General features: G+C 42.6%; 1 protein-coding gene across 2 annotated transcripts in view; it reads right to left on the minus strand.

The window, feature by feature from the left end:
* The window catches only part of Pde6c (phosphodiesterase 6C), a 36024-nt gene extending 12950 nt beyond the window's left edge, over positions 1 to 23074 (minus strand). For both annotated transcript variants that reach the window (XM_048338672.1, XM_048338671.1), the window contains exons 1-15: positions 22595 to 23074; positions 16603 to 16755; positions 16408 to 16497; positions 15419 to 15559; positions 14283 to 14357; positions 13235 to 13299; positions 13067 to 13133; positions 11543 to 11590; positions 10391 to 10540; positions 9699 to 9842; positions 8413 to 8481; positions 4752 to 4898; positions 4409 to 4516; positions 3943 to 4052; positions 1269 to 1356 (exon numbers count right to left, since the gene is read on the minus strand). In XM_048338672.1, coding sequence (XP_048194629.1) covers positions 1269 to 1356; positions 3943 to 4052; positions 4409 to 4516; positions 4752 to 4898; positions 8413 to 8481; positions 9699 to 9842; positions 10391 to 10540; positions 11543 to 11590; positions 13067 to 13133; positions 13235 to 13299; positions 14283 to 14357; positions 15419 to 15559; positions 16408 to 16497; positions 16603 to 16755; positions 22595 to 23074 — 1935 coding nt within the window. The remainder of the gene's footprint in view (positions 1 to 1268; positions 1357 to 3942; positions 4053 to 4408; positions 4517 to 4751; positions 4899 to 8412; positions 8482 to 9698; positions 9843 to 10390; positions 10541 to 11542; positions 11591 to 13066; positions 13134 to 13234; positions 13300 to 14282; positions 14358 to 15418; positions 15560 to 16407; positions 16498 to 16602; positions 16756 to 22594) is intronic.
* Between the last annotated feature and the right edge of the window lie 4694 nt (positions 23075 to 27768).

The following is a 27768-nucleotide window of genomic DNA, read 5'->3' on the forward strand; positions in this document are numbered from 1 at the left end:
GATCAAGTCATTAAATGGGATTAGTGCCTCTTTTGAGAGTAGGTTTGCGCTCACTGAGCAGGTTGTTAGAGAGAGCGATCCTTGTGTGTTGTCTCTCCTCTGTGCCCTCACTTGCCCTGCCATCATGAGACCTTCACCAGAATCCAAGGACATGTGGCTGCCTGATCTTCCCAGCCTCCAGAACCATAAGCCAGACGAATCTCTGTTCTGTATGTTCCTGTGGGCTCAGGTATGTTTTCATTGTCATGGAAAGTCAACAGCAATACAAGGGTGGTGCCTCACCAGGAGCACTGTAGATTGTGAACGACTACAACAAGTTTAGGAAGGACCAGGCATCAGGAGCTAGATCACCATGCCACACTAATTACCACCCAAGCCATTGTCTCCTTTTCTTTTCTACCCATTCTGTTTTACAAGATGCCCCCATTGGCTGTTCATTATCTGGAAACGTTTAGTTTTATCTCTAGATTTGGACATAGTTCTTTATATTCCCTCCTCAAACATTTAATAAAAGTTTATTACTGATGCTGAGAAAAGTCCTACTCCCCAGAGTGTATTTTTCCAAATGAGCATGCAATTCTAAGCAAGTTCTGTGAGAACTGGTGTTTCTCTCAATTTCATAATGATGTGTTTGCATTGTTTTTGTTGTGGGACTTTCTAAACAGTTACATCCATAACTTTCTAAGAGCCTCTATATCCATTAAATGAAATTGATAAAGGGAAGGCTAACAGCCCCCATGGAAAGCAGCCCACAGGAAGTGCCAGTCATCATGAAAACTTCCTGCCTAGGCTGTCCCTGACTCCCTCCCCACATGCTTTCATGAGTGTGGTCTCCCTCTCTGACCTCCAGAACACAATGCAGCCTGTCTGGTGACAGCTATCTGGTTCTGTCTTCCACTCAGACCCACATACGGCCTGACTTTCTGCAGGCTCAGCAGTATGTGCCCCAGGAACAAATGGGAAAACCAGTGGCCTTGTATCTGTATCCTCCTTCCCCACTTTCCATACTTTTAAATACACTTCAGGGTTCAGTGACACCTTGTACACCTCACATATGCTTTCATTCATTCCCCATGGACACATAGATGCTGGACCTTTCCATGACTCAGTGATTCAAATACTACCACATAGACACTTCTATCCATCAACTTAGTTACAGGAATGTGTTCTCAACACCACACAGCTCAGGACACTCTTTGCAAGCATCTCCTGTGGATTAGTGTTCTGATTCCAAACCCATAGGCTGCCCGGGAGGAAGGATCTCATACCTCATCCTGCAAGAGGGTCTTACTGTACTCCAAGTGGTGCCTCTCCAGAATGGACGTCGCGTGAAGCTTGGCTAGTGGAGATGTGGACCTAGGAGGAAAACAGTACGCCATAACTTCCCTGGCAAGAGACATACATTAAGGCATACATTTCAGAATCCAACTGTTGCAGGATTCTTTTTACATCTTCCCTTCTCACACAATGTGTCTGAAGTAGTCACAAACAACATTGGAAAAGATTTTTTTCCCTTAGATTTAAAGATGAGACTAGGGGGGCTGGGGATATGGCCTAGTGGCAAAGAGTGCTTACCTCGTATACATGAAGCCCTGGGTTCGATTCCCCAACACCACATATATAGAAAACGGCCAGAAGTGGCGTTGTGGCTCAAGTGGCAGAGTGCTAGCCTTGAGCAAAAAGAAGCCAGGGACAGTGCTTAGGCCCTGAGTCCAAGGCCCAGGACTGGTAAAAAAAAAAAAAAAAAAAAAAAAAAAAGATGAGACTATGTTGTTTTGAATTCAGTGAATTCCAGTTTGTTGAATGTGCTAATGAACTGCTTAAACTAGTAAGTATGGTTCCTCTTGTAACCTGTATCTAATATTTTAAGTTAGCTGGGCTCCAGTGGCTCACGCCTATAATCCTAGCTTCTCAGGAGGCTGAAATCTGAGGACTATGATTCAAAGCCAGCCCAGACAGGAAAGTCTGTGAGATTCTTTGTCTCCAATTAACCACCAGAAAACCAGAAGTGGCATTGTGGCTCAAAGTGGTAGAGTGCTAGCCTTAGGTGAAAAAATTCAGCGGCAGTGCCAAAGCCTGAGTTCAAGCCCCACAACAACAACAACAAATGGAATAAATAAATAAAATATAAATAAAATGTTAAGCCTTTGTGGGGGGATAGTGGTAGAGGCATGTATACTAGGACTTCCATGGCATGTAACAAACCTGTGCAAGTCCATATGGCTATCTGTCTAGGAAGTGTTGGAAATGTCCAGAAACCAAGATGCCTTTCCCAAGACAGTGACATAAATTTAAAGTTAAGGCTCCCATTTGTGAAGTGTTGGTCACAGTTACCCATGAGTGAGGGCTTCAGGTGTCCTGTCCCAGGAGCTGGGGGTGGGGATACACTGAAAGTCAAAAGGTAAAAGGAAGAACAGGTGGACAGAGGCTGCGATGTGGGTCTGCAGATTATAGGAAGATTTTGTCATGAAAATATGGAATGAATAATTTTCAGGAAGGAAGATAGTAGAAATATGGCAGCAGCCTTAGAGAAATTTTATTTTGCTTCATAGGAAACAGGATTTTATGGAGAGGAGGTGTTCCTGCCAAATTACAGGTGGGTAAACCAGGTACTCAAGCCAGGAGACAATTAGATGATGGGTGATCAGTATTATAATAATTTTAACAATCATTTCAGTGCCTATTCTATGTCAGCATGGGAGATTTTTAAAAATTAATGAAGTTCAATTCTAGTTAGAAGGAAATGAAAGTCTTTTAGATTTATAAACATCAAAGTATTTCAATAACTGTTTGAAATAACAGTTTCCACCATGTAATTTTATTTTTCTGAACCCATCTACTGTCTTTATGTGATTCTTTAAATGTGAGTCTTACAGCTTGACCCAGTAATTCAGACAGTGGGCAAAGAAACTCTGACCCAAGATGTTAGTGAAGCTGCTAGCCCCACGAAGGCTAAAGAAAACAGGCCTGCCCCCTTTCCAGTCAGGAGGATGGAAAAACTTCCTATATGTATGATGTCATTTCTACACGTATAATATCATTTACTATTCACACATTTCTGTTTCTGTTTGTAGAAAACAGATGGCTTTTGAACACCAACAGAACACCAGGCATAGTGGTATATGCCTATAATCAGTGCTCTAGACCCCGAGGGCGAAGATTCAAGCCTTTGAGGCTAGCCTGGACTGCATCGTGCGGTAAAAGTGAACAAAGAAGAAGGAAGAGGAGGAGGAAGAAGAACACAGGGGCCTGGGATTCAGCTCTGTCCTATGTGAAACCCCATGTGTGAGATGACACATCCAGTCCTGCTGCTTCCTCCTTTAACTTCATGGTTATGATTCAGTTTTACTTCATCTTTTCTCCTCTGTATAACAGCGGATAACAACACCTCCAAATAACCCAGGTATGGTGGTTCACATCTTAGTCCCCGCTACACAAGAGGCATAGGTAAGAGAAGCACAATCTGAGGGTGGCGCTGGAGAAAAACCTGAAACAATATCTAAACAGTAACTGAAGCAAAAGAGGGCCAGAGGGGTGGTTCAAGGGGTAGAGCATCTGCCTTACAAGCATGAGTTCCTGAGTTCCCCCAATACCTACACACACAAACACACACACACACACACACATACACACACACACACAAAGGAAGTGTTTTCTAACCTGAGCTGGGGCACATTCCACAGGTACACACAAGTATAAGCCTATGTTTGTTTGTTTTTTAAAGCCACAAAGGCATGTAAATGGGGCAAAGGCCTACTAGACATGGAAACAGAAAAGAAGGGCTGCATGCACTAGGGAGAAATAGCCGAAGTTATCCTGAGGGCTGACAGTTGGGAGGGAACAGAACATGGCCCTAAGATTCCCAATCATGGAAGAAGAAGAAAGGATCAGGTCAAAGTTCCTTCCCCCACCGTGTCACCTACCAATATCCAGCACACTTACTTCATCTGGTACAAATTGTTGGTGCCTCTGTGGTCAATGTCATGGCAGAAAGCAGCAGCGAGCATGGCAAAGGCTTCAAGGTCCGTATAATATCTCTTTAGCCTTCCTGTCTGAAGATAGAGGGCCACATTTCTGTGGATTAATATACTGCCACACCAGCTGTAGCCAGGAAGAGCTACCTGGGGGAACAGGGTCCTGCCCTGTTTCTCAAGTTTGCTTGCTTGCTTGTGGGTCTTATGGCATTCCGGGTACCCCTCAAACCTAGCAGGCAACTGCATTTTCCTTGAAGACAGTGTGCACGAGTATGGGTGATCGTTCTCCCAGGGGTGGTATGCAAGGAACAGGGATTGTCAGACTGTGTGTCCCTGAGTTTCAAAATGATGGATGTAATGGGATGGACCCTATCTGTTCCTCCCCCTGCTCAGGTTTCCCATGGCCTCCGTGGCCTCCCACTCTCGGTACCCACCATCAGCAGGGTGAACATGGTCTGCCCCACATTGAACCCGTGCCGCCAGTTGTGGTAAGTGACAGAGCGATACCCTTTCTTCACGGTGTACATCCATCTGGTAAGAACCTGTTAGCCAAAGGCGACAGCACCATCCAGACTTCGGAATGAATGGAATTCTAAAGGTTAGGAGCTTATCTCAAGAAATATGTATTGGTCTTGTTGACAGAGTTTAAGCTGGTGGATTGACAAAGTTAATGATCATTGACAATCCAAACCGAGTTAATCTTTTGAACCACCGAAAGCATTCGCTAAAGCACAAGAACAGAATTCCTATAGTGCATGGAGGGAAATACCACCTGACCTCCACAGGCACTTTGAATTTCTCCACTGCCTTGATTTCAAAAAAGAGTCGGAGGCCACATTTCACCAGCTCGTGCTCTGTGATGGGGAAGTCGCTGAAGCGGAACTCATACAGGTCGGTGGTCCTGGGATCCGGCAGCTCCTCTTCCTGTTGAAAGGATAGTTGTTTCAGAGTGACAGCTGGCCTTCCCTCCTTCATGCTCAAACCCAATGTGGAATGGGAAATAAAGTTATGATGATAGAGTCCAGAACCTTCCCTGAACTGCTGAGGCTCTCACACTGGATTGTAAGGGTTGCATAGATTATATTCACAACAAAACCATCCCCAAACGCCCATTACACCGGAGGCAAAACTGGGACAACAGCCACATTTAAACACTTTACATGGTTCTGTTCCAACTCTGTTTCCATTTTGTCTCTAATGCAAAATAAAGTGTTTGTCAATAGCAGCTTCACTTGTTTGTGGTCTTCAGCTTCTCCTTTTCCTCATCAGGAAGTACACAGAAGACATGGGATGATAGCTTAATTCAATCCTCTCAGATTTTCCTCATCCACACAGTAATGTTTTCCCACTAGACTGTGGGCTCACTCCCCCAGGACAGGAATCCACTCTTATTAGCTGTTGAATCTCAGCACCTGCGGTGTCTGTCCCACCAAGTTGTTCAGTAAATGTTTGTTGAATGAATAAATGTATGAAAAAAATGAATGAATGCCCTGTGGTGTATAAGCATTTCTTGAAACCCATCTCTCCTAAGGACTCAGGAATGTGAAAACAGTGAAGCCTATAAGCATCGATCATGTTTTGGGAAAAAATAAATAAATATCCTTAAGAAACCTGATTGCCTGAGATGTTTATAAAATACAGACCAGTAAAGGGAGGTGATAGAATAATCAGAAAGCATCTTGTATTCAGTATTTGAAGGAAGTTTATGATTCATTAAAAGTGAAGAGATGGGAGGGGTGTGGATGAAGTTGAGCTGGTAGAAGGGAGGAGAGGAGAAGGGAGGGAGAAGGAAAGAAGGAAAGGAAGGTGTATAGGAGCTAGAATCTTTTCTGTCAAAGTGGTGGTTGTTTGATATAAGCACTCACAAAGAGATGGTAGCCACCATCTTACAAGAAAGCTATTTTAATTTGAGAAAAAAAAAAAAAGAAAGCTATTTTAATGAAGTCACATTCTGTTAGAAGAATTTGCTTTTTAGGGGCTGGAGGCATGGCTCAAGTCGTAGAGTACCAGCTGTGTAACAATTGTTTTTCCAGACAAGTCTTGGCCAGGAGTCCTTGTTTTAATTATTGCTTGGATAAAACTTGAGACTCTCTTCAAACTATCCAATCGCACAACATTATAAGCTTAAGTTCTGACCTATCAGAAAGAAAGGATGGTACAAATTTTGGATAAAGCCTGGTGGACTGCCTGCCCAGCCTTCTTGGTTACTTGACTTCCTGTCAGTAGTACACTCTACTGCAGAAGCAAGGTTTGCTTTGCTGAGTTCCTTTTGAGTTGGTGTCCTTATTCCAAGAATATCTCAAGGCATTTCCAACAGAAGAAGAGGGAGGGAGGATTCCACAGTGGGAGAGAAGGCACCAAGTGGTGGCATTAGCAAGGGTAATGGCTATCACCTCCTATGACTCAGGGCATAGCTGCTGCTCCATGCCTTTCTAGCAGAGACAAGGAGCCTTTAGGAAAGACAGCCAAGCCCCACCTGAACCTACAGTTTAAGCACAACCGTGGAGAAAGATTCCGGATGAGCAGAAATGGGCAAAGAATATGTCCTGTTAATTGATGCCAGAAAACTTTGTGTATTTGTCTGTTTAAGTTCCTAAATTTAATGCAGCAGTGACTTGGGATTAGACCAGAGTAGATTTTACATTCAAAATAAGCTAGTGTTTTGGCAAATCTCCGGGGCTATGCCTCTATTACTACTTCTGCAGCCCAAACAAGGTCCTAACTTTTCTACCTTGAGAATGAGAGAATTTCTGGCATCTTACAGATTCACTAGTTTTGTTTTACAAGAAGATGTGGATCAGCTGGGAATATGGCCTAGTGGCAAGAGTGCTTGCCTCATATACATGAGGCCCTGGGTTTGATTCCCCAGCACCACATATACAGAAAACGGCCAGAAGTGGCGCTGTGGCTCAAGTGGCAGAGTGCTAGCCTTGAGCAAAAAAGAAGCCAGGGACAGTGCTCAGGCCCTGGGTTCACGGCCCAGGACTGGCCAAAAAAAAAAAAAAAAGAAGAAGATGTGGATCACTGAGGGTAGAGATGGGGTGGAAAGGTTGTTTTCAGGGCCAGGTATGACAGAATGGTGTTTAGAGATGGAGCCCAGGCAAATGGAAAAAACATTGTGGGTGGGAACTGAGCCCTCAAAGAGGGGTCAAAGGCCATTGGTCTTTGGCAGCAGAGCAAAGAGCCCGGATGGGAGCATTGGAGCCATAAAAACAGGCAGGAGCAGTTGAAGTAGTCGGTTTGCCTTAGTTTAGAAAGAGTGGTAACATCAGAGCTTAGGAAGGGGTGGAGGGAAAGAGGTAAAGCAGAGAGGAGAGAAAATGGGATATTGTTTTGGTCTTAACCAGACTCTGTGTCTTAGTAAATTTTCCAAAAGTAACCCTATAGAGTTACAAATCTCAACCCCAGGAGAAAGGGCAAAATGAAAGATCCCTAATGAAATCCAAAGCCACACTCCTCCTCCGCCAAAAGAAAAGCCAACCCTCTTTATTAATCAGAGCCCCTACAGGTTTTTACTCACAATATCTGGTCTTTCACTGAATCATGAAGCATGCTCTACAGCAGGATAAGGTGATGGAAACCAAAGTGTGAAAAACTGAGAAGTAGAACCAAAATCTAGAGGCCATTCAGGTATTAAGATGGGCATGTGCTTTAATATAACTATGGTTAATAAACCTTTTAGATAGTCCAAATAGATAAGATGATGAAAACTTACAACATAGAGTTGGAACTTTAAAAGAGAATTTAGCACACACCTGTGATCTCAGCACTTAGTAGGCCTTAGCAGGAGGGTCATGAGTTCAAGGCCAGCCCGGGCTATGTAGCAAGAGTCTGTCTCAAAACAAGGGCCACAAAGACAAATGTAATTTCTAGAACTGAAAAGGACAACTTCTAAAATTAATAACTGATTGAGTAGGTTTAACAGTAATTGGACCAACAGAAGTCAGGACTAGTGAACAGGAAGAGAAGTCAATTTAACCAGAAGCAATAGTATTGGCTGGATGTCCAAAACAGAGAAAGACTGAGTTCCTCCAGATTCCAGAAGAGAAGCTAGAGATAGATGGCTGACAGCTATGGCACTCAGAAGGGAGTATGTTCTCTTGCATCTCTGGCCTGTCCTCAGGATGGCCACAGAGTAGCCCAAAACTGGGAAATGAAACTAGACCATGATGTCCCTCCATGCTATGCCTGAGGACCATCATGCAGTAGTGTAGGTTAGGTGTGACTGCACACTGTCTTTTTATGAATTTAACTGTGGAGAATACAGATGAAAAAAAAACAGGAACCCAGATGGCTCAGTCTTCAGAAGAAATCAGCTTTGTTTTTAGCCTTGAAGAAAAGAAAGCATCATGGAAAAAGAAATTTCACATTTACTTTAGAAAGCATACCCTAATATATTTTATTTAAAAGACATCAAGATTAGAAGGGGTACACTTACCAAAATTGTGAGAAGCTGTTTTTCTTCACAGTCTTCAATGGCATCTATATTTAACTTTTCTTTAAACCTCTACAATGTAAAAGCAATTGAGGTGTGAAACTCCTATGAAGGAAAATATTTCTGTTCTGTTCTTCTATTAAGAGCAGTTAAGACATATTAGACGTGTGTCATATTCCATGTGTCATGCTCCATGATAAAGATACTTCTGGTGTTCTGGATAGAAGAGGGACCTTTAGCAACTGATTATGAAAAACATAAACAGATACAATTGCTATTTACTTCTTTTTGTTACTGGGGTTTGAACTGAGGACCTCACACTTGCCAGGCAAGCACTTGAGCCACAGCCCTAGAATTTCTCTAGACTCTTAAAATGTGCACTGGCACAAACACAAAATTTGTTGATGGTGTGATATTTTTCCTTCACTTTGTGGTCATTAGAAACCAGTACCGGGCTGGGGATATAGCCTAGTGGCAAGAGTACCTGCCTTGGATACACAAGGCCCTAGGTTCGATTCCCCAGCACCACATATACAGAAAACGGCCAGAAGCGGCGCTGTGGCTCAAGTGGCAGAGTGCTAGCCTTGAGCGGGAAGAAGCCAGGGACAGTGCTCAAGCCCTGAGTCCAAGGCCCAGGACTGGCCAAAAAAAAAAAGAAACCAGTACCAAAATTTCTCTGGCTGCTCCATTACCCAGGGTAATTGCCTTGGTCATGAGACTTGCTTTGGTTGATGAGAACTTTAGTGACTGTCACGAGTGCTTGCATAGTTGGGTTAACTCTTTGCACTTCTGCCATCACCATGAGAAGAACATCTAGCTAGCTGCTGGTCTATGCAAAATGAGAGATATATAGAGCCAACCAAACTCCTAGCTTGGAACCATGTACTCAGCCATGGTCAAACAAGGCTGGGTTAGTACACAAATGCCTGAGTGAGGGGATGATGATTATTGTATGTTATTCATGGTGGTTGTTATGCAGCACATGGAAATAGCTGACCGATACATTGACCTTTCTGGAAATACATTTTCCTTGCTATTGCACTCTAATCTAGATGTCACTTCTTCACTGTCCTATAACCACAGGAGTTGCTTTAAATGGTATTCCAACCAAGTAGCCTGGATTCCCAGTAAGATCTGTGGTCACTACGTTATCTTCCCTCTTGTCTTTCCCTCCTTATCCCAGGACTAAATCTCCATTCTCATTTGTCAGACCTCTGGGTAACTTGGTGATTTCCAGAGGCCAAGGTTAAATACCACCCAATGTCCTCAGAAATGAACTCCCCACTTACCAAAATAGACTTAATTTCATCAGGAGTGGCTTTGGTGTGATTCATGAGCATTTCCTGAACAATGTCCTTTCTGTTTTCCAGCTTATTCATTTTCTCATAGGTGTCAGTATTTAAAAGAGACCATCCCAGGAATTGTGTGAGAGTCTGAAATGTAAAACAAGTAACTTAGGCTCCCTAAAGTTCAATGAAAACTCATTTGGGGACAGCAATGTGCATGACTCCTTATCCCCCCGTAGCGTGATTTCTTAATATAAGAAAAAAAAAACATGAGTTTGTTACCCAGACAATATAATTTGCTAATTCCTTGCTTTTCAGAGTGCCACGTATTAGGCGTACTAAGGGAGAGAATTACAAACAGAAGTAGGGTAAAGCAAGACCTAAAACTTATACAAAAGGCTGAGGGTGAGATTGAGAAAGAATGAGAAGAAAGACAGGGAGGAAGATGATAGGAATACTCTTATTTTTACAGGACTGAAACAATTTGGGTTAAGCCCAAACTTTATATAGTTTATAGAAAATATTGCAGTTTGTAGAACTCAGGAAATAGAAATGACACAAAAGCAAGTGTGTTCACAATCATTCATGACTGGCGTCTTAATTTCCTCTATAAATAGCATTCTCTAATAGCAAATAATTAGGTATCTATTAATTCATGAATGCCATCTGCCTCATTGTTTGGTAACTACACTCACCTCAGTAATGTGTTCATCATGCTCATCGAAGGGTTTTCCATCCTTCCTGTTGTAAAATGTAGCTACTCCCACAATGTCTTCTTTCTTGTTGACGATAGGCAGGGATAAGACGTTTTTAATGACCCAACCAGTTTCATCTATGGGTCCTTTCTACAAATAGTAAGGGAATTCAGATTCTCTCTTATTAAACTTGTTAATTTTAGATAGTTATTGAGTCATAGGATATTACAAAAAATATGTCTAGAGTTCCCACGAAAGCTTTGCCATTTCCACAAAGGTACCATCTTGTGTAACTATGTAAGATATTAGAGCCAAAAAAAATGGTGCACAATTGATACTTATATGAATTTTGGTGGGTTCCTATGTGTTTGTTTCTGCATGTTTGTATGTATAAGAGTGTATAGTTTTACACACACTTGTCCCCTGTATAGAATTTCAACCACCATCAGTATCAAGATGCAGAACTATTCCATTCCCACCAGCTCCCCTCTATTCCCTCTGGATAGCCACCCCACCACCACCTACCACTTAGTTTACTTTTAAGTAAATCTTTGGGTGAGAACTATGCATCCATAATAAATCTTCTAGGATATCCACTCAGGAGCTCCAGAACTAAAACTAAGTATCTGTGTTCTGACCACTCTAACCTTCTTCCTTTTTCCTCAGCCCTAGAAATGGAAAGACCTTCTTGCTGTTATGTTACCTCACTTTCCCACTTTCTTTTCTCCCTATAATGCCTTTAAGACAATTTCCTGTGTTCTCTCTGCTGAAAAACGTAGTGTCGTTCCTGTTTTCCTGACAAGGGATGGACTCAAGCCGTAGGATGTATCCAGCCAGTCATTCACACAGAGAACATGTACTGAGCACCAAGGATGTGTTAGGTTCTGTTGTTGTCAATAGAAGGCCAGGAGGGGAATGTCATATCCAGTATGGAGGAGAAGTAGGATCCCTATCTCCTTTCCTATCCTCCACTCCAGCCCTTTCTTCTTTCACTGGACAGTATGTTAATAGGTAGCCACTGGACCAGACAGGGCAAGTGAGAAATGGGCCCCTCACATGCCTGCCAGCCTCACCTGAGCACAGGGCAGCATCAGAATGAAGGGAAGGGGAGAACATCACCTCCCACCCTGGCCTGGCCAAGGGTGCAGTTACCTGAAAGGTGAAGTACTCATCCGCAGGGGCATTCAACATGTTACATATCTGTAAAGCAAGGGGAGACAAACATCTTTAAGAACATCATTGGTGGAGCCATTGAAGCCCACAAAGGGCAAGGAAAGATGCCTCAGAAGTGATGGTCTCTCTTATAGCTCTTGACTGCTTGCAGGCGGATTATTCCCACAGGACCTCAGCTAGGTCATTTTTGCTCACAACTTGCTAATGCTAGCTTCTCTTTTGTGAATAAGTCATTAGTGACATTCATTAGCATCTCCAGTCTTTCCTGCTCTCCCAGACTCCAAGGGATTCCCTTGCAATTCAAAGCAATTTGGTGTTTGGGACAAGGAGAGGAGAAAGATGAACAGAAAGGTCATTCTGCAGGCACATGGAGGAGCAGTAATCCTGAGACTGCGCTTTGATTTTTTTCTAAAGTGGGATTCAGGTAAGAGGGTGATGAAAAACCTAGGCTTCCTTTTGTTTGTACCAAAATAAGGATGTACAAGGAAAATATCACTTTACTAGAGTTTAGAGACTATGAATTGCATCTAGAAAGGCATGAAATCTTTGCTTTTGCTTCTTGATGTGTCATTCTGAATTGTCTATGATGTCATATCCATAAATGGATCATAATAAAAGACTATATTGTTCTCATCAAAGCTATAGTCAGTACTTGAAATAATAGCATTTTAATGCCAAAATGGATATTAATAATTAAATTTAAACTTCTCCTCTAAAGATGAGAAAATAGCATTGCAAAAGGTTAAATGACTTGTTGAAATTCGTGGAATGAAACACAACTAATCTCCAGAGAGTAGCTGACCTCCTGGACAGGGTTTGTCTCAATCACCCATTGATGTGTGGTGTTAATATTTCCACCACAGGGAGTTTCAAGCTGCCAACAACTTAATGACTTGCTCACAAATTTCCTAAAAATCTAATTTTGTGAGTTAATTGTGAGGGTCTCTTCTCCCTGTACCATCCCAGGCCCTTCAGCCCATGGCCCCACCATGAGTGTTCTCAAAGATGGTTAAACTACAGCCAGTGTTTCTGCACTACTTTCACAAGGAAAATGCAGAGACCCTTCAAAGTTTTTATGAGTTCTCAGAACCTGAGAGTTTAAGAGCTAACCTGTGCTATCCATTAATTTTTATCATCTAACTTGAATTTGTCAGACTATTCAATGACTAATTACCCATCAAATATGGTTTACAATGGTAACCTAGCATAAATCATAGTTGCTGACTGAGAAAGAATGTCTGAAATTGTGTATCTGCAGAGCAAGAAGTTGAGGAATAGATGGGTATTTCTCCTATTGATTAAATATTTTCATGTAATTTTGAAATCTCCAGCTAAGCTACATTCCACTGCCAACAGGATTCTACCCCTTTGGCCTATGTCAAAGAATGTAGTCACCTCATTCTTGTCTGGTTCATGCTTGCTTTGACAGTTGACTAGTAAGAGTTCCATGCAGTCAAATTTAGAGTTTGAATATACAAATAACTTACAAATCCAATAACTTACAAATCCATTTTCAGCAACATATGTTGGCAATCCACTGATGAGAGTCCAGTGGTCTGAGGGAGGTGCCCTGGGGGAAGATTAGAAGAAAATGGTTGGTAGGTGCAGAATGCACTGTGTGCAAAAAGAAAAAAAAAGCAAGTCCTACAGCTGCTACATGCCAATACTCACGGAATCACTTTGATCTCTTCTTTTCCATGTAAAATGTAGTCAATGATTTTATAAAAGATGATCTCCTGAGAGAGAGGGGGGAGCCTTTTATGTATAATGTTGTTTCCTAAATAAAACACTTACCACTGAAAGACTTGTTCTGTCAGACTCATAAATATCTTCCTATTGACATTTCTCCACAGAACACAAATTATCAAACAGCTCTCATTCTAATTACAAGCTTACAATAAAATCAGAAGTACTATTAACTGTTTTTCTACACTAAGACTAGACTAAATTTCATTTTAAGAAATTGAATTCACTCAAACTGCTTTGAGGGGAAACTCACTAAATCACCAGCTAATCTATTTTTATTTTTAAATGGTCTTTTCTGTGATTGCCTAGAAGTACCTGGTGTTAATAATTTCACTAGAAAAAATCACTTAATTTCTCAGTGCAACAAATATTAAACATTGTGCAGGGGTCCCCAGCCCTGCTGGCCCTGGCTTGTCTGTGCAAATAGGGGATCCAGCCTCAAAGCTAGAAAGGACTTGAGTACTCATGTGTCTATGGACTTTATTGGATGGATGCACTCTTATTATCAGGCCTGAACACACTCCACCTCATTAATCCCTTCCCTGTGTGCCTGGAATGCATGACAAATGAGCATGAGGTTTTCAGTTGCAGGTGACATTAATCTAGCTCAGTCCTTCCCAGGAGCTCCCAATTCAGCAGCATGGAAGAGTGATCCAAGCACTTCTTCCCATAGTTCTGGGTCCCTCCCTGCTGAGAACCACTGACCCACCCAGCCCTGACTTCTTGGAAAAGGAAGTGCACATGTTAAGTGATGAATGAAGGCAGAGCACCCTAGCTGCCTGGGGCACAGTGGGACTTGATCCTCAATCTCCTCTTCTAGTGCCCTTTTTACTATGTCAGGATCCTACAGGAAATTGCAAGACAAAACTTCAGAGCTTCTCAAGCAAGTACTAATTCCTTTCTGTACTCTAGCTTCTTAGTTCGAGCACCTGACACAGACCCAGACAGCATCAGGGGTGATGTCTGCATTTACCCTGCCATCTGGTGTCTTGGGACCTTTATAAGGTGCCACTTCTCCAAGCTTCACTGGCCATTCATCGTAGAATTCCTGGAGGCAATTATATTTAAAGATTATTAAGATTGTTGTAGCCTACTATATCTTATCTGAATTACACATATATTTTTCTGTTAACCTCTATGGCTCTGGAATTTTAGACCTAGAAAGGCCTATAATTCCCAAGCAATACTGCTTCTGAACCTGTGATTAGATACAAGTTCCTTGAGCTTGAGCTCAGGTCCTGGCACTGTCCCTGGGCTTTTTTTTTTTTTTTTTTTTTTTTTTGCTCAAGGCAAGCGCTGTACCATGTGAGCCACAGCTCCAATTCTGAATTAATATCTTTGAGCCATTCAGCCATGAAAAGACGTGGAGGAATAAATGTGCATTGCTAAGTGTAAGAAACTGATCTGTAAAGGCTACATACCATATTCTAATTATATAATATTATAGAAAAGGCAAAGCTATAGATTCAGTAATATGTATGTATATATATATCTGTGTGTATATATGTATATATGTATACATATGTGTGTGTGTGTGTGTATTCAGTGGTTGCCAAGGGTTTAGAGGCAGAGGGAGAGAGCTGACTAGGTGGTCAGTTTCAGCATTCTGAAGCTATTCTGTATGGCACTGTAATAACAGGTATGTCACAACTGCATGACACAGAGTGGACACCAGCCTAAGTGATGAACTTTAGTCAATAATGGGTCTAGATTGGTAAGAAACATACCACACTAAGGCCAGAGGCTAACAGTTAGGGAGACTGGTGGCTGGGGTAGGGAGAACAAGAATGTTGATGGGGACTCTATTTTCTGCTCTATTTTTCACAAATCTGAAATTGATCTAAAATTAAGGACTATTACTTACTAAAAAGTGAAAACAAGTTCCTGAAATACACAGTCAGGGAGTAGACAAGCCAAAGTCCAAGCCTGTATCCTTTTTGCTTCCAAATGCACACTTTTACCTTGTATCATGCCTTATTAGCATGGTCCATTGTGATTGGTTATTTACACAGTATATCCATTTTCCAATGGATTTATTTTCATTCTGGTATGCATTTTCTAGGTGAATTCTAGGGGGGAGAGGTGACAAGATGCATGGAATGTGACAACCTTCTCCTTGGTCATGTCCAGCAGTCCAATGGAGTATCGCTCACAGTTCAGGTATGTTCTCACTGTGTACAGGGCTTTGTGAAACTGTCGCTCAACATCTATGAGTTCTTCAAATACTTTATTGGCTGACCACATAAGGATCTGAAAGTAATAATTAAGGGAAAAAAAGAAAACTTTTAGGACACAATGCACTTTGAAAAGATGGGGCATTTGCCCAAAGAAAACATGAGTACATCAAATAGAATGGTCACATGTCACCAGACACTGCTATTCTACTTTGGAACATGTATATGATGAATATGTTGTGCAGGTTCTCCAGGGCAATGAGGAGGAGATCTTTGTGAGGCCAAAGGCTTATTAAGTGGAGGGGACGCCATGGTTCGTTTCTAAAGGGCAAATGCTCTCAAGCTGGAGGTAGAGAAAGTCCCTGGGCAGAAAGCATGGTTCCTCGTGGGTAGACAAACACACGTCCTTCATAGATGCCTAACTAGTCAGAGGCAACCTGATGCAGAATTGAATGGGAAGGGACTTTAGAACTTGTCCATCCGAACACCTCCTCTTGTGTTGTATGGACTGAAGAAGCTGTGGTTCTTGGTTGTGCTCTTTAGCCCTCTGCCTCAAGGACATGATGAGCCTCAAGGAGTGATTTTTTCTACTCCAAGTAATAACTTTTCTACAATCCTGACACTGCTAAGGGCTTTCTGTGAAAACTAATGACACTGAACCATGCAAAGTAGGTATTAGAATAACTATCATTGCCTTCTCGCAAATGAAGAACCTGAAGTCACGCAGGACCCAGCTGGTTATCCACAGGGATGCGGAAGGAAGGAGAAAGGGGAGGAAGGACCATGTCAGGACTCATGGGACTGAATCTTGGGACCTATTCACATGGCTTAAACCCCGGGAGGGGAGGGATAGTCAGAGGGTGAAGTAGTATCTGATTTGTTGCCTCTGGCTCCTTTTGTTAGAACACATCCATGTGCTTTTACCTGACTTCTCCGGGATTCAACACTATACAGGTAGCTGGTATGTTGGAGCTTCAGAATTACAGAGAGAAAGCTGAGGTACTTGGAAAAGACCTACAGATGGCCAAGAAGAACAAGTTATGGTTATGTTGCCTTCCTTTGGTTATACAGCAAATGCATTTCCTCCACCTCTGACTGGACCGCCCAGCCTTAGTTTACCTCCTCGTCCTGTTTGGAAAACTCAGATGCGTTCACTTTGTTCACTGCCATGACCACAGCCAGGACCTCCTTGCCGACCACAATGGGGCTTGCCAGCATATTCCTAGTGACGTACCCAGTTTGTCTGTCCACGAAGTCGGAAAAATGGCTGTTCTGAAGAAAATATTCACATTGGCCAAAACATCATCGTAGTGGAGGAACTAAGACTTATTTTTAAAGGCATTCTTTCTTTTTAAGTAGTTGTACAAAGGGATTTCAATTCAGTTGGGGATTACAATGCATCTTTTTTGTGTGCCAGTGCTGAGGCTTGAACTCAGGGGACCTTGGTACTATCTCTCAGCTTTTTTCCACTCAAGGCTGGTACTCTACCACTTGAGCCATACTACTTCTAGCTTTTTGGTGATTGACTGGAAATAAGAGTCTCATGGACCTCCTTGCCTGGGGTTGGCTTGGAAACCTGATCCTCAGATCTCAGCTTCCTGAGTAACTAGGATTACAAGTATAAGCTACCAACACCCAGCTTCTTTCCTATTCTTTAAAATAAAATTTCCTTTTTTCATTTAATGTGATACTTCTTTCACCTAACATCATTTTCTGGACTTCTCTCCAGACCAAGGCAGATGATTATGAACTCATATTTTGGATGACCTGTCATCTATCCATTCAGCTGATCTCTACTGATCTAGTCTGAACCATTTTCCCTACTACAAACAATACTGCACTTGTCATTGTTGCTTTTGCCTTTACAAGTTAAATTCTTAAAGCAGAAATCCCTTTTGCGGGATCACTTGCTTATGCACACTTTAAAAAAGACATTAATTTTATGCAAGGATGACATTCTTACTTCCACTCGCCCTGTATGAGAAGATCACCAGAATTTCCAGCAAGAAGTATATCTCAGTCAGTATATCTCAGCCTCAGAACCCCTTGCAGATAAACCAGATTCCAGCCCTTACAACAGACACTCGGGGGTCCTAAGCTCCAAAAGGGCACTCTGGATTCCCCAGGAACCTGTACTTTTAATGATCTATGTGATTCTGATGTTCAGCCCACTAGGTGAATTGCTCGTGTGGATATGGAACCACTCACCATGCAAATGTGAAATGCTGGGAGAATCAATATGGTGTCTACCCCTGAGCTCTTCTATTTCTTTGGGAGGTAGCAGTGTGTAATGGAGAAGGCTCTAAACTCAGACTTCCTTGGCTGAAATCAGGCCCCACTTTACGAGCTCTGTGACCCTGGCCATGGCATTTTTCTGTGTGTCCTTGTTTTCTAACCTGAAAGGCAGGAGAATGCTACTTCTGTCTTCAAAGTGTGCCCTGAGTTAGCAGAACACCCAGTAGGGACAGAATGCTCAGGAGAGTGCATGACATAAAGCAGTCTCTGTAGATAGAAGAGAGAGAAACCTGGGGCTTTTAAAAACCCTTTCAAAACTATCATTTTGTTCTAGTCTTAGCTTTTCTAACCAAGTCTAGAAACTGAAGAAATGAGATACCCTTCACAGGATATAGTCTTCCTGTGACCGCAAACTCCCTTTCCTGACAGCTTTATCTGTTACTTATCTCCCAAATGTTACTTCCCACCAAATGTCTCCAGATTGCTTTACATTCTTTCCCTTAATTTACTGTTTGGGTAGGCAGCTTGCACCTGTTTTCTTCCTACTCTCCTCTCTATTACTGTTCCTGTTGGCCTTCATTGACACTTAGCTCCTGGGCACTAAACAGATAAAGGAAATTGGAGAAACAGGTCCCCTGGAGTGTAGTCCAGCAGCTGCACTTTCCAAATATAGTTCACTCAGCAGCTTCAGAACTTGATGCCATTGTATGATAGGTTCTGAGCACAGGAGATGTTCTTAATTTCCTTTTGCAATTTTGAGAAAATGACTAACTTTCAAATTTTAATGCTTGTTTATGATCGAATCTGAAAGTCGTGGACAAACCATCAAAGTACAGAGGAAGGGAGATGGGACTTTCTCATGCTTTTATTTTCACTAGCTCCAACAATCCTTAGCGAATACTTTTTTTTTCCTACATACATCCTGTGTTCCTCAGATTCCCAAATTCTTATGATGGTCTGTTCCCAAAGAAGTTCCTGAAGGCAAGCGGAAAATATTGTTTATGTAGTCAGTGTGTCTGACCCCTCCTGGGCTGTGATATAGATAAATCCTGACTAAACCCCTTAACCTTTAGCCCTTGAGATCAGGAGGCAGAAAGAAAGGTAAGAAGAAAGATCCAGGAAGGCGGAAAGGCAGGTGTCAGCACTCAGCTAATTATTGCAGACTTCCACCTAGTCCTGTGGCTTTTTCTTTTAAACCAATCAGATTCAGGAACATGTTTGCAGTTAATCAATAGCTCTCCCAAAAGAACAAGAAACTATTAGCTTGAAGAGAACATTTCTGTTTTACTGCTGTTGAATGATTTCCTGGCTTCAACAGCCAATAATCATTGACCCTTTCTGGCCATCTACTCTTAAATCTTTCCAATGCCCAATCTCCTACTGGCATAATGATGATCCTATCCCAGCAATAATTAATTGAGCATCTATTATGATAGGAGCCAGGCACTTCATGCACCTTGAATCTGTACATTTGGTTATCTCCCTACATCATGTGGCTTTTCTGTGATCACCCAATGTCAAAGTGTCAACTATTCTATGTGTGAGAAGCCTTTCCTTCACCTGTGCTGGCCAGGGTAACATCTTGTGGTCAGCGATGTGGTAGAAAAGGGGAAGCTGGTTATCACACCACAGGGCGCTCATCCTGCCTAACCTGGAGCACATTTCCTACTTGAGAGATGGAAATGCAAGTGGCCCCTGCCTCCTACACAAGGTCTTTACCAGAACCACATAAATTTAGGCATAGGAAGATTCTTTATAAATTGCCAAGTGCAATAGAAAGGCAGAGAATGAATGTGAAATTTCACTTAAAACCCTGCTTTCCACATGTGTTCTTTTTGTGGATTTATTGCAGTAGCTAAAGCTTAGGCAAACCACGGGGAGACTGGGTCAGCAGCCATGATTTGGTTCTGGCTCTTCTCAGGTGCTCACCTGTCTGTCCCCAAGACTCTGGGGTGATACAGCTGTCTGCCATAGGTCAGGGTTGGGCTAAAGTCTTGGTAAGCCATTTTCATCTCTAATATTCCACATTGCTTTGAACTTCACCCCCTTCTCTTCAGTAGACCAGCCGTTTTCAACATGGGCTGAGTCACCTGGGTAACTTGTAGAAATTCCAATGCGCATGTCCCAACCTGTCTGGCATAATTGGCCTCCTGAGAATCTCAGTTTGATGTGAATGCACAATCAGGTTTAAAGAGCACAACTCAGGGGATGGATGGGGAGAGGAGTGTTTTAGAAGTAGCAGAAATAGAAAGCAAATGAGGCCTCTGTCTTTCCCTCTGAGCTCAGGAGGGCATCTGTCGTACACACACACACACACACACACACACACACACACACACACACATACACACACACACCTCAGAGCAGCAGAAGTCCTCATAATAAGGGAAAGCCACTTCTTCCACTAACTGTCCTGTTTTTGGAGCAATGTAGAAGTCAGCCCCACTTTACCTTTCAAACAATTCCATCTAGTATTTTCTTCTGGAGAATTGAGCTCTTGAAAATATGATTTAGATTCCTTTCGAGTTTAAACCCAGAAAAAAATTCAGGTTGTTTTCTATTTTTGGCACCAGTACTGAGGCTGGAATCCAAGGCCCCATGCTCTCCATTGTTTTTTCACTCAAGACCTGGTGCTCTACCACTGTAGTCATCTCAATTTCTGATTTTGTTGTTGGGGTTTTTGTTTCATTTGTTTGTTTGTTTGTTGCTGCTTTGTTGGAGATGAGTTTTTATAGATTTGTCTGACCAGGCTGGCTTCAAACTTACATCCTCAGATCTCAGTCACCCGAGTAGCTAGGATTCCTGGCATGAGACACCCATGCCTAGCAGGAAAAAAAAACCTTCAGTGATTTTTTTTTTTTAAGTGATTTTGGAGATGGACTTGGCTGGAGACTGGAAAAAAGTGAAACCCCATGAGAAAACATCAGAAAGAGGTGCAGCCCCTAAGCTCAGGTCAAGAAAAGCTTATTTTAAAGACACACCTCGGGTTAGCCAATGGAGGCAGCTACAATCACCTTAAAACGAAGTGTAATGTAACTTGAACTCTGAAAGCAGGACTGAAGAACCCAGGATGCTAAGGGCTGCGGAGCAACCCGTGCACCTCAGCGGTGTGCGGAGTGCTACTGATGTTGAATGAACAGCACGGTCCCAGGTCTGTGCGAAGCCTCCTCCTGTAATCAGCTTCAGGAGGTATTTGGAGATTATCCTCCTCTCTCCAGCTGCCTGTGAGCTGGCAGTAGACTCTCCCACAGAAAGCCTTTCAGGGCCAGCTCCCTCCCGGCCCGCGCTGCCCTGGCATTTGCCATTCCTCTCCTTTTGTTAATAGAAAATAATGAGACTCAGTGGGGGGGAAGGGCTGCGGGGAGATCACCCAGGCATGAGTGTTCAGGATTCTTGCCAACCAGTGATGAACATATTTTCAGTTTTCCTAAATGCAGTGGTAAGAGATTAGTTTTCCTGTTTTTATAAGGATCAAAACAGTACCTTGTGAACTGGGCACTAATGGCTGAAGCCTGTAATCCTAGCTACTTGGGAGGCTGAGATGTGAGCATTGCAGTTCAAAGACAGCCGTGCAAGGAAAAAGCAGCAAGAGGAGGTGTGACTCAAGTGGTTTAACCTTGAGCAGAAAAGCTCAGGGACAATGCCCATGCCCTGAGTTCAATCCCCAGGACTGACAATACACACACACACACACACACACACACACACACACACACACACACGAAAACCCTTGAGCTTCTGGTCTTCAGACAGTCCAAGTGTTAAGTTTACATTGAGTAATATTTACTCTTGATAGATCTGAGTTAGAAAAGGAGTATTTAACCTTCACCTAAATTCATACTTACAATAATCCAAAACTAATATCTGAACTTTCAAGTGATTCACCATTTTTCTTTATGGATGTAGGACAATAGGAGAACTCCAAGAGTTGTGAATGAAACACAGGAGCAACTGTCGGGGTGGGCCCTGGGCATGCTGGCTGACCTTCCAGTGAGTGGTGGTGTTCACAAGGAAATCCCCCAAACAATGGAAGAGGCAGAAGAACATAGAGAAGGAAAACACTCCTCCCACATCCAGGTGGCAGTGCCTGGGGAAATGTCAAACATTACATGGGACATGCTTACTTAAAAACCAATATTCAAGCTGGGTGCTGATTAACTCACAGCTATAATCCTAGCTACTCATGGGGCTGAGATCTAAGGATCATGGTTTGAAGCCAGACCCTCAGGAATATCCGTGAGACTCTTATCTCCACTTAGCCACCCAAAGCTCTAAAGTGGAGAGATGTGGCTCAAGTGGCGGAGCACCAGCCTTGAGCAAAAAAAGCTCAGGGACAGTGTCCAGGCCCTGAGGTCAATCCCTAGTAGCAGCATACAAAGCAAAATCAGCAAACCAAGCTGGGTGCTGGTGGCTCACGGCTATCATTCTAGCTACTCAGGAGGCTGCTGAGGATCATAGTTCAAAGCCAGTCTGGCCAATAAAGTCCCTGAAACCCTTATCTCCAATAAACTCAGAAAAAGTGATGCTGTAGCACAAGTGGTAGAGCACTAACCTTGAGCAAAAGAAGCTCAGGGACTGTGCCCAGGCCCTGAGTTCAAGCCCCAGGATTGGTAAACACACACACACACACACACACACACACACACACACACACACACACACACACACACACCAAACCCCTAGTATTCATCAGAAATTCAAGTTTAACAGAAAACCTTGTATGTTTATTGGCTAGACCTGCGTGCTCCTCTTTCCACTACACTTGTTTTCCCTAGGCTTTAGCTAGACCAGTGCCCCAAGGATGACCCCATCTCTCTCCTATGCCTTCCTCTCCATCCCTCCTAAGACCACTGCCCTGCCATCAAAGGCCACCTACCTTTTTCACATCTGGGACATTCAGGGCTTTCTTCGTGTGAGCAGTCCAACCCACAATCCCGATATCCAGTGGAAACACAACTTCTCTATCAGGGGCCACCAGGTTGTCCTCAAATTTGGAGGTTGGGGTGATGTCCAGCAGCCTGGAGGCCACCTCCGGCATGCCATTGCGGGCTCGGCACAGGAACATGCTACAGCGGTCAGCCTGCAGCAGCCGGGCCAGCCTCTGTAGGGCCCTGTGAGCTGCCAGTTCGGGGCTGCCTGCCTCCTCCTGCACAGACTGAAGCAGCTCCAGGCACAGAGTCGACTCCTCCATCTGAGTCAGCTGGAGGAGTGACATGCTGGCCTGGCCCATTGTCCCCCTGTTCTCCAAGGGTTCCCCCAGCGCCTCCGCCTGCAGCTTCTTGTTGAAGTACTCCTTGACAAACTGCGGGTTTTCCTGCAGGTATTTCTCCACAGCCTCTTGGCTGATCTCACCCATGGTGTGGCTTGCTTTGCTGCTGCTGCTCAGAAAGAAAGACCCTCAGAGTGCTCCCTGAGGCAGAGTGACAAGAAGGAACTGCATTCTGGTCAAAAATGTGGAGGAAACCCTAGGTGATAGCACCTGGGAAGATCCTCCAAAGGTAAAGCAGAAAGGTGGCTTACTTCCTGACACCCTGGGGATGTGACAGAAGGCCCTGGCTTATGGTGGCATTCAGAAAGCAGAGGATTAAAAGAGCACTTTAGGACACTAAGTCTCTGAGCATGATTAGCCCCTAAGTCCTCAGAGCAGGCTAGATCCACCAGGCAGGTGTCAGGCCAAAGTGTCTGTTGCAGAACAAAGAACTAAACTGCTGATGTCCCCAGCAAGGACGAATAGTTGCCATTTACTTTTAGCATGGATTGGCAACTTGAATGGTTCTTGCACGATAGCTTTAGGAAGTAGTTGTATGAAGACCCTGGAAGTACTTGTGCCTTTTTTTTTGAGAGAGAGAGAAATTTTAGTGAGCAATGGGAGGAGAAGGAAAAGTTTGACATCAGCATGGCATAAAAGTGAATACTAAGCCAGATGCTGGTGGCTCATGAATATAATCCTAGCTACTCAGTAGGCTGAAATGTGAGGATCTGGGTTTGAAGCCAGCAGAAAAATCTGTGAGACTTCTACCTCCAGTTAACTAGAAAAAAAAAAAAGAAGAAGCCAGAGTTGGAAGTGTAGCTCAAGTTGCAGAGTCTTCACCTTGAGTTAAAAAAGTCAAGTAGCCAAATGAGAATGTAAAGCCCTGAGTTTAAGCCCCAGTACCAGGGGAAAAAATACTTACCTTGTCCCAAAAGTCACTTAACTACTTGTATTACTTGTTACCCTCTTTCTCTAAAGTCCTGATCTCTCAATTGCCCTCACTTTGGAAAGCATGACTTCAGAAGTATTTTAAAGATGTAAACCTTGAGGGATAATACATAATCCAGTTATATGGGAGGCAGAGAAAGGAGGATCAGAATCTAAGACCAGCCAGGGGGAAAGCATGAGACCCTTTCTGATTATTATTACAGAAGTGAACAAACATTTGTCTCCAGTCTACAAATTAATCAATCACACTTGTTAAAAGACATCATTAACACAAAGTCACCCATACAGTTGCTAGCTGGGTTTCTCCTGCAAAGTATGCTTGGATCTTGCTGCTGGAAAAGCTAGATATCATGTGTTTTTGCTCCAAGGTAGTTCATTAAACCTATCAGACAGTAGCTGTCCTATGTGTTGCTAGGATCCTGACCGTCTCAGAGACTGCTGGCTCGGAAAGAACACTTAACAGTACTTAATTTTGTTTAATGTTCAGATTATTAAGCTTTTACTTCTATTAAGCACATTTCCTCAAATATTTAAACACTTTTATACATATACATCTAATAAGTCAAAAACCATAAGTTTGCTTCTGAAAAAATGATGTGTGGGTTTCATTGAGTTCTCTAAACTTAAAAGCTGTTTATAGGGCTGGGGATATGGCCTAGTGGCATGAGTGCCTGCCTCGGATACACGAGGCCCTAGGTTCGATTCCCCAGCACCACATATACAGAAAACCGCCAGAAGCGGTGCTGTGGCTCAAGCGGCAGAGTGCTAGCCTTGAGCGAGAAGAAGCCAGGGACAGTGCTCAGGCCCTGAGTCCAAGGCCCAGGACTGGCAAAAAAAAAAAAGCTGTTTATAACACCAAGAGGATAAAAACCTCACTGGTCCCAAAATAAAGAAAAAAAAAGAGGAAAACTTAAAAGCTCTAGCTCATGAATTGAGAGACTCTTAGATGGAAAGTGGTTTTCTCAGAGAAGGGCACTCAACTTTGAGAAGTTATGTCAGTTGACTGGTTATGATTTTTCCTGCTACCTCAAAGTCAAGTGTATATATACATCATTGTGTACTTGTGTAAATCATACCCAAGTCTGGTCTCAGGAGGCTCCTTGGAGGAGGACTATTTTCATCATAACATCCTATTGCTATCTCATTATAATTAGGATAGTATTGAATATATTTCCCAGGAGAAGTTAAGCCTACTGAGTCTCACCCCCTATCAGACTACCTCATCTTCCAACACAGTTGTGGATATTCTTTTCTACCTACATATTTTGTGGAGATGCAGTTCCTATTTCTTCCTAAAGTATGAGATGTACCCCCCCCCCAATTCCCTGGTTCCATCCCTCCCTCTTTAAATAGGGGAGGGGGATTAACATCCTTTAACTTTCTGTTTAACATGTTAGCCTTATTTTCAGACATTCTATATCAGTAGGAACATGTAATATTCAATCCCATATTACTAAAATGTTCCATTGCTAATAGAAATGTTAAGTATTTCTACAGAAAGTTATGTCTATATGCTGGCTAAGAATACACTCAGCAGACTGAAGCACCAATATGGAGCCAGCACCAGTATCTGGATTTAAGTGCATTTTCCATCATTCCATGGAACCCACTCTTCAGCCCAGTCTTAGCCAGATCCCCATTCCTGTCATTAGCCATCATGGAAACTCTACTAGATGGGAAATTCAGATGGTCGAAACAGTAAAGGGAGATTTTCATTTCACATTGCTCTCAGAAGCAGGCCTCTGCCTACTCCCATCAGGTGGTGTGATCCACGTTACTATTTTCAACTAAGTTGGTAATGTTGACTTACAGCTTTGCAACCACTGAAAACACCTTCATTGGAAAAATTAGTTTGACTCTTTCTGCCTGCAAATGGTAGTTCAGTATTGACCTTTTCGTTTTTCACCCAATGATTTTGGCATCTTTGAAATGCAGTCAGAGGAGAAATGCTGCCCAGTTTGGTTATTTTTCCTCCATTTTTCTTGGCCCCTCTGTCAGCGTGGGAATGCAAATACCAGTTTGTACAAAGTGGAATGGTTTGAAATATTTGATTTGTTTTAGCATAAGAGCATACATGTATCTTGTATGGGCTCTTCTTTCAACTATGGTGAAGCACTTTTCAGTATTTTCTAGGAGTTAATGACTTGTTGGCTGATGTTAGTGTTGACATTAACTTCAATCTTGTTGGTTTAGTCCAATGGACATTTATTTCTCATTTATGTAAATTCTGCCCAGGCTATTGGAGGCTTCTCCAGCAGCCACCAAGAGAAGAAAAGAGAACATGGCTGATGGGACAGGCAGCTCTTATCGAATCTGCCCTAGACACTTAGGTTGTGCTTTATGGAGCTTTGGGAAGGGGTACAAGGGAGGCAAGGCCAGCAGTGTGGAGCCCATGGAAGGGAAGAGGGGGGGTTGTGAGGAGAGGACACTGATGGCTGGCCCTTGGTGTGAGAGCGCTACATCCTGGTAATTTCTGTGAAGGAAATAAACCAGTGTCTGTTGGTCAAGTACTAATGATATCCAAGTGTCTGGATGCAGCCCATGGGTGGGTGGAGCTGGATACCGCCATGAATAATCTGTCTCTGTGATGAATGGCAAGGAAATGAACCTTGTGTGAACTATATCTAATTCATAAAATGGACCCTGAAATTCGATTTAACTTGTGGACAAAAACAAGCAAGGACACTATGGGCAAAGCAAATTGTTGTTTTATTTTCCAATTAAACTTTTCCCTGTAGGAAATTTGTAAACTTAAAAAGGTACAAAGAAACACAAACTCTCTAATCCTCTCTCACAGAGGAAAGCCCTGTGAATGTTTTTTTCCTTTTGATATTACATATATATGCATACTTGAGAAGTTGTTTTTATGAGGATAAACTTTAACATATTGAAGTTCAAAACATCAGTTGAACTTGAATTCATGATTTGTAACCATGAAGAAATCTGAGAGAAGAGGCCAAAATAAACTTTTTCTTTACTGATATCTAAAAGCACGGAAGTTTTATTAAAGGAGGGGACAAGGAGTGGAGAGGAAGGGAGAAGGGAGAGGAGAGGGGGGAAGAGGAGAGGGGAGAGGGGAGAGCGTATTAAGGAAGGGGAGTTCAGAGGAGGGAAAAGAAACATATGAAAGAAGACATATGGTTACCCATACTTCAGTTTTTATTGTTATTTTTTAAGGAATTGTACAAAGTGCTACAATTTCATAGTCAGATTATGAGTACACTGCTTCTTGGGCAATATCACCCCTTCCTTCACTTTCCCCCTTTTTCCACCACCACAAGTTGTATAGTTCATTTTTTACCTAGTGTACATTGAATACATGACTATAGTTGCTCACCTGTCCTCTGTTTCTGTGCTCCCCTTGGAAAAAAGTAAAAACAAAACCAGTGGAAAAAGATGATTCCATTTCTTGGAATTTGTTTAGATACATCATACGTTAGCTGTTCAGAGGAGTTAGGCCTTTGGATTCCTCTGCTATGTCTACCCTCCTTTAGTCCGTTTGTGTATAAATGTGAAGAGCCCCATATAGTGACCATATTTAATTGTATTTTAACTCTAGCTTCCACATAGGAGAAAAAAACATATGCTGTTTGTTTCTCTGAGCTTGACTTCACTTAACAGTATTGTTTTAGATCCATCCATTTCCTTGAAAATGACATCATATGATTCTTTCTGATGGATGTGTATAGGGACCAAATTCTTTTGATCCACTGGTCTATGGCAGGGCATCTAGGCTATTTGTATTACTTAGCTATTGGGTTACACAGACTTTTAAACACATAATAAGTAAATGAATACCTGTCATTGTGGAAACAATGACCACATCCATGCACTGAAATCCCTACATTTAT

The sequence above is a fragment of the Perognathus longimembris genome, chromosome 2 (genome assembly GCF_023159225.1).
Source record: "Perognathus longimembris pacificus isolate PPM17 chromosome 2, ASM2315922v1, whole genome shotgun sequence".
NCBI lineage: Eukaryota > Metazoa > Chordata > Mammalia > Rodentia > Heteromyidae > Perognathus > Perognathus longimembris.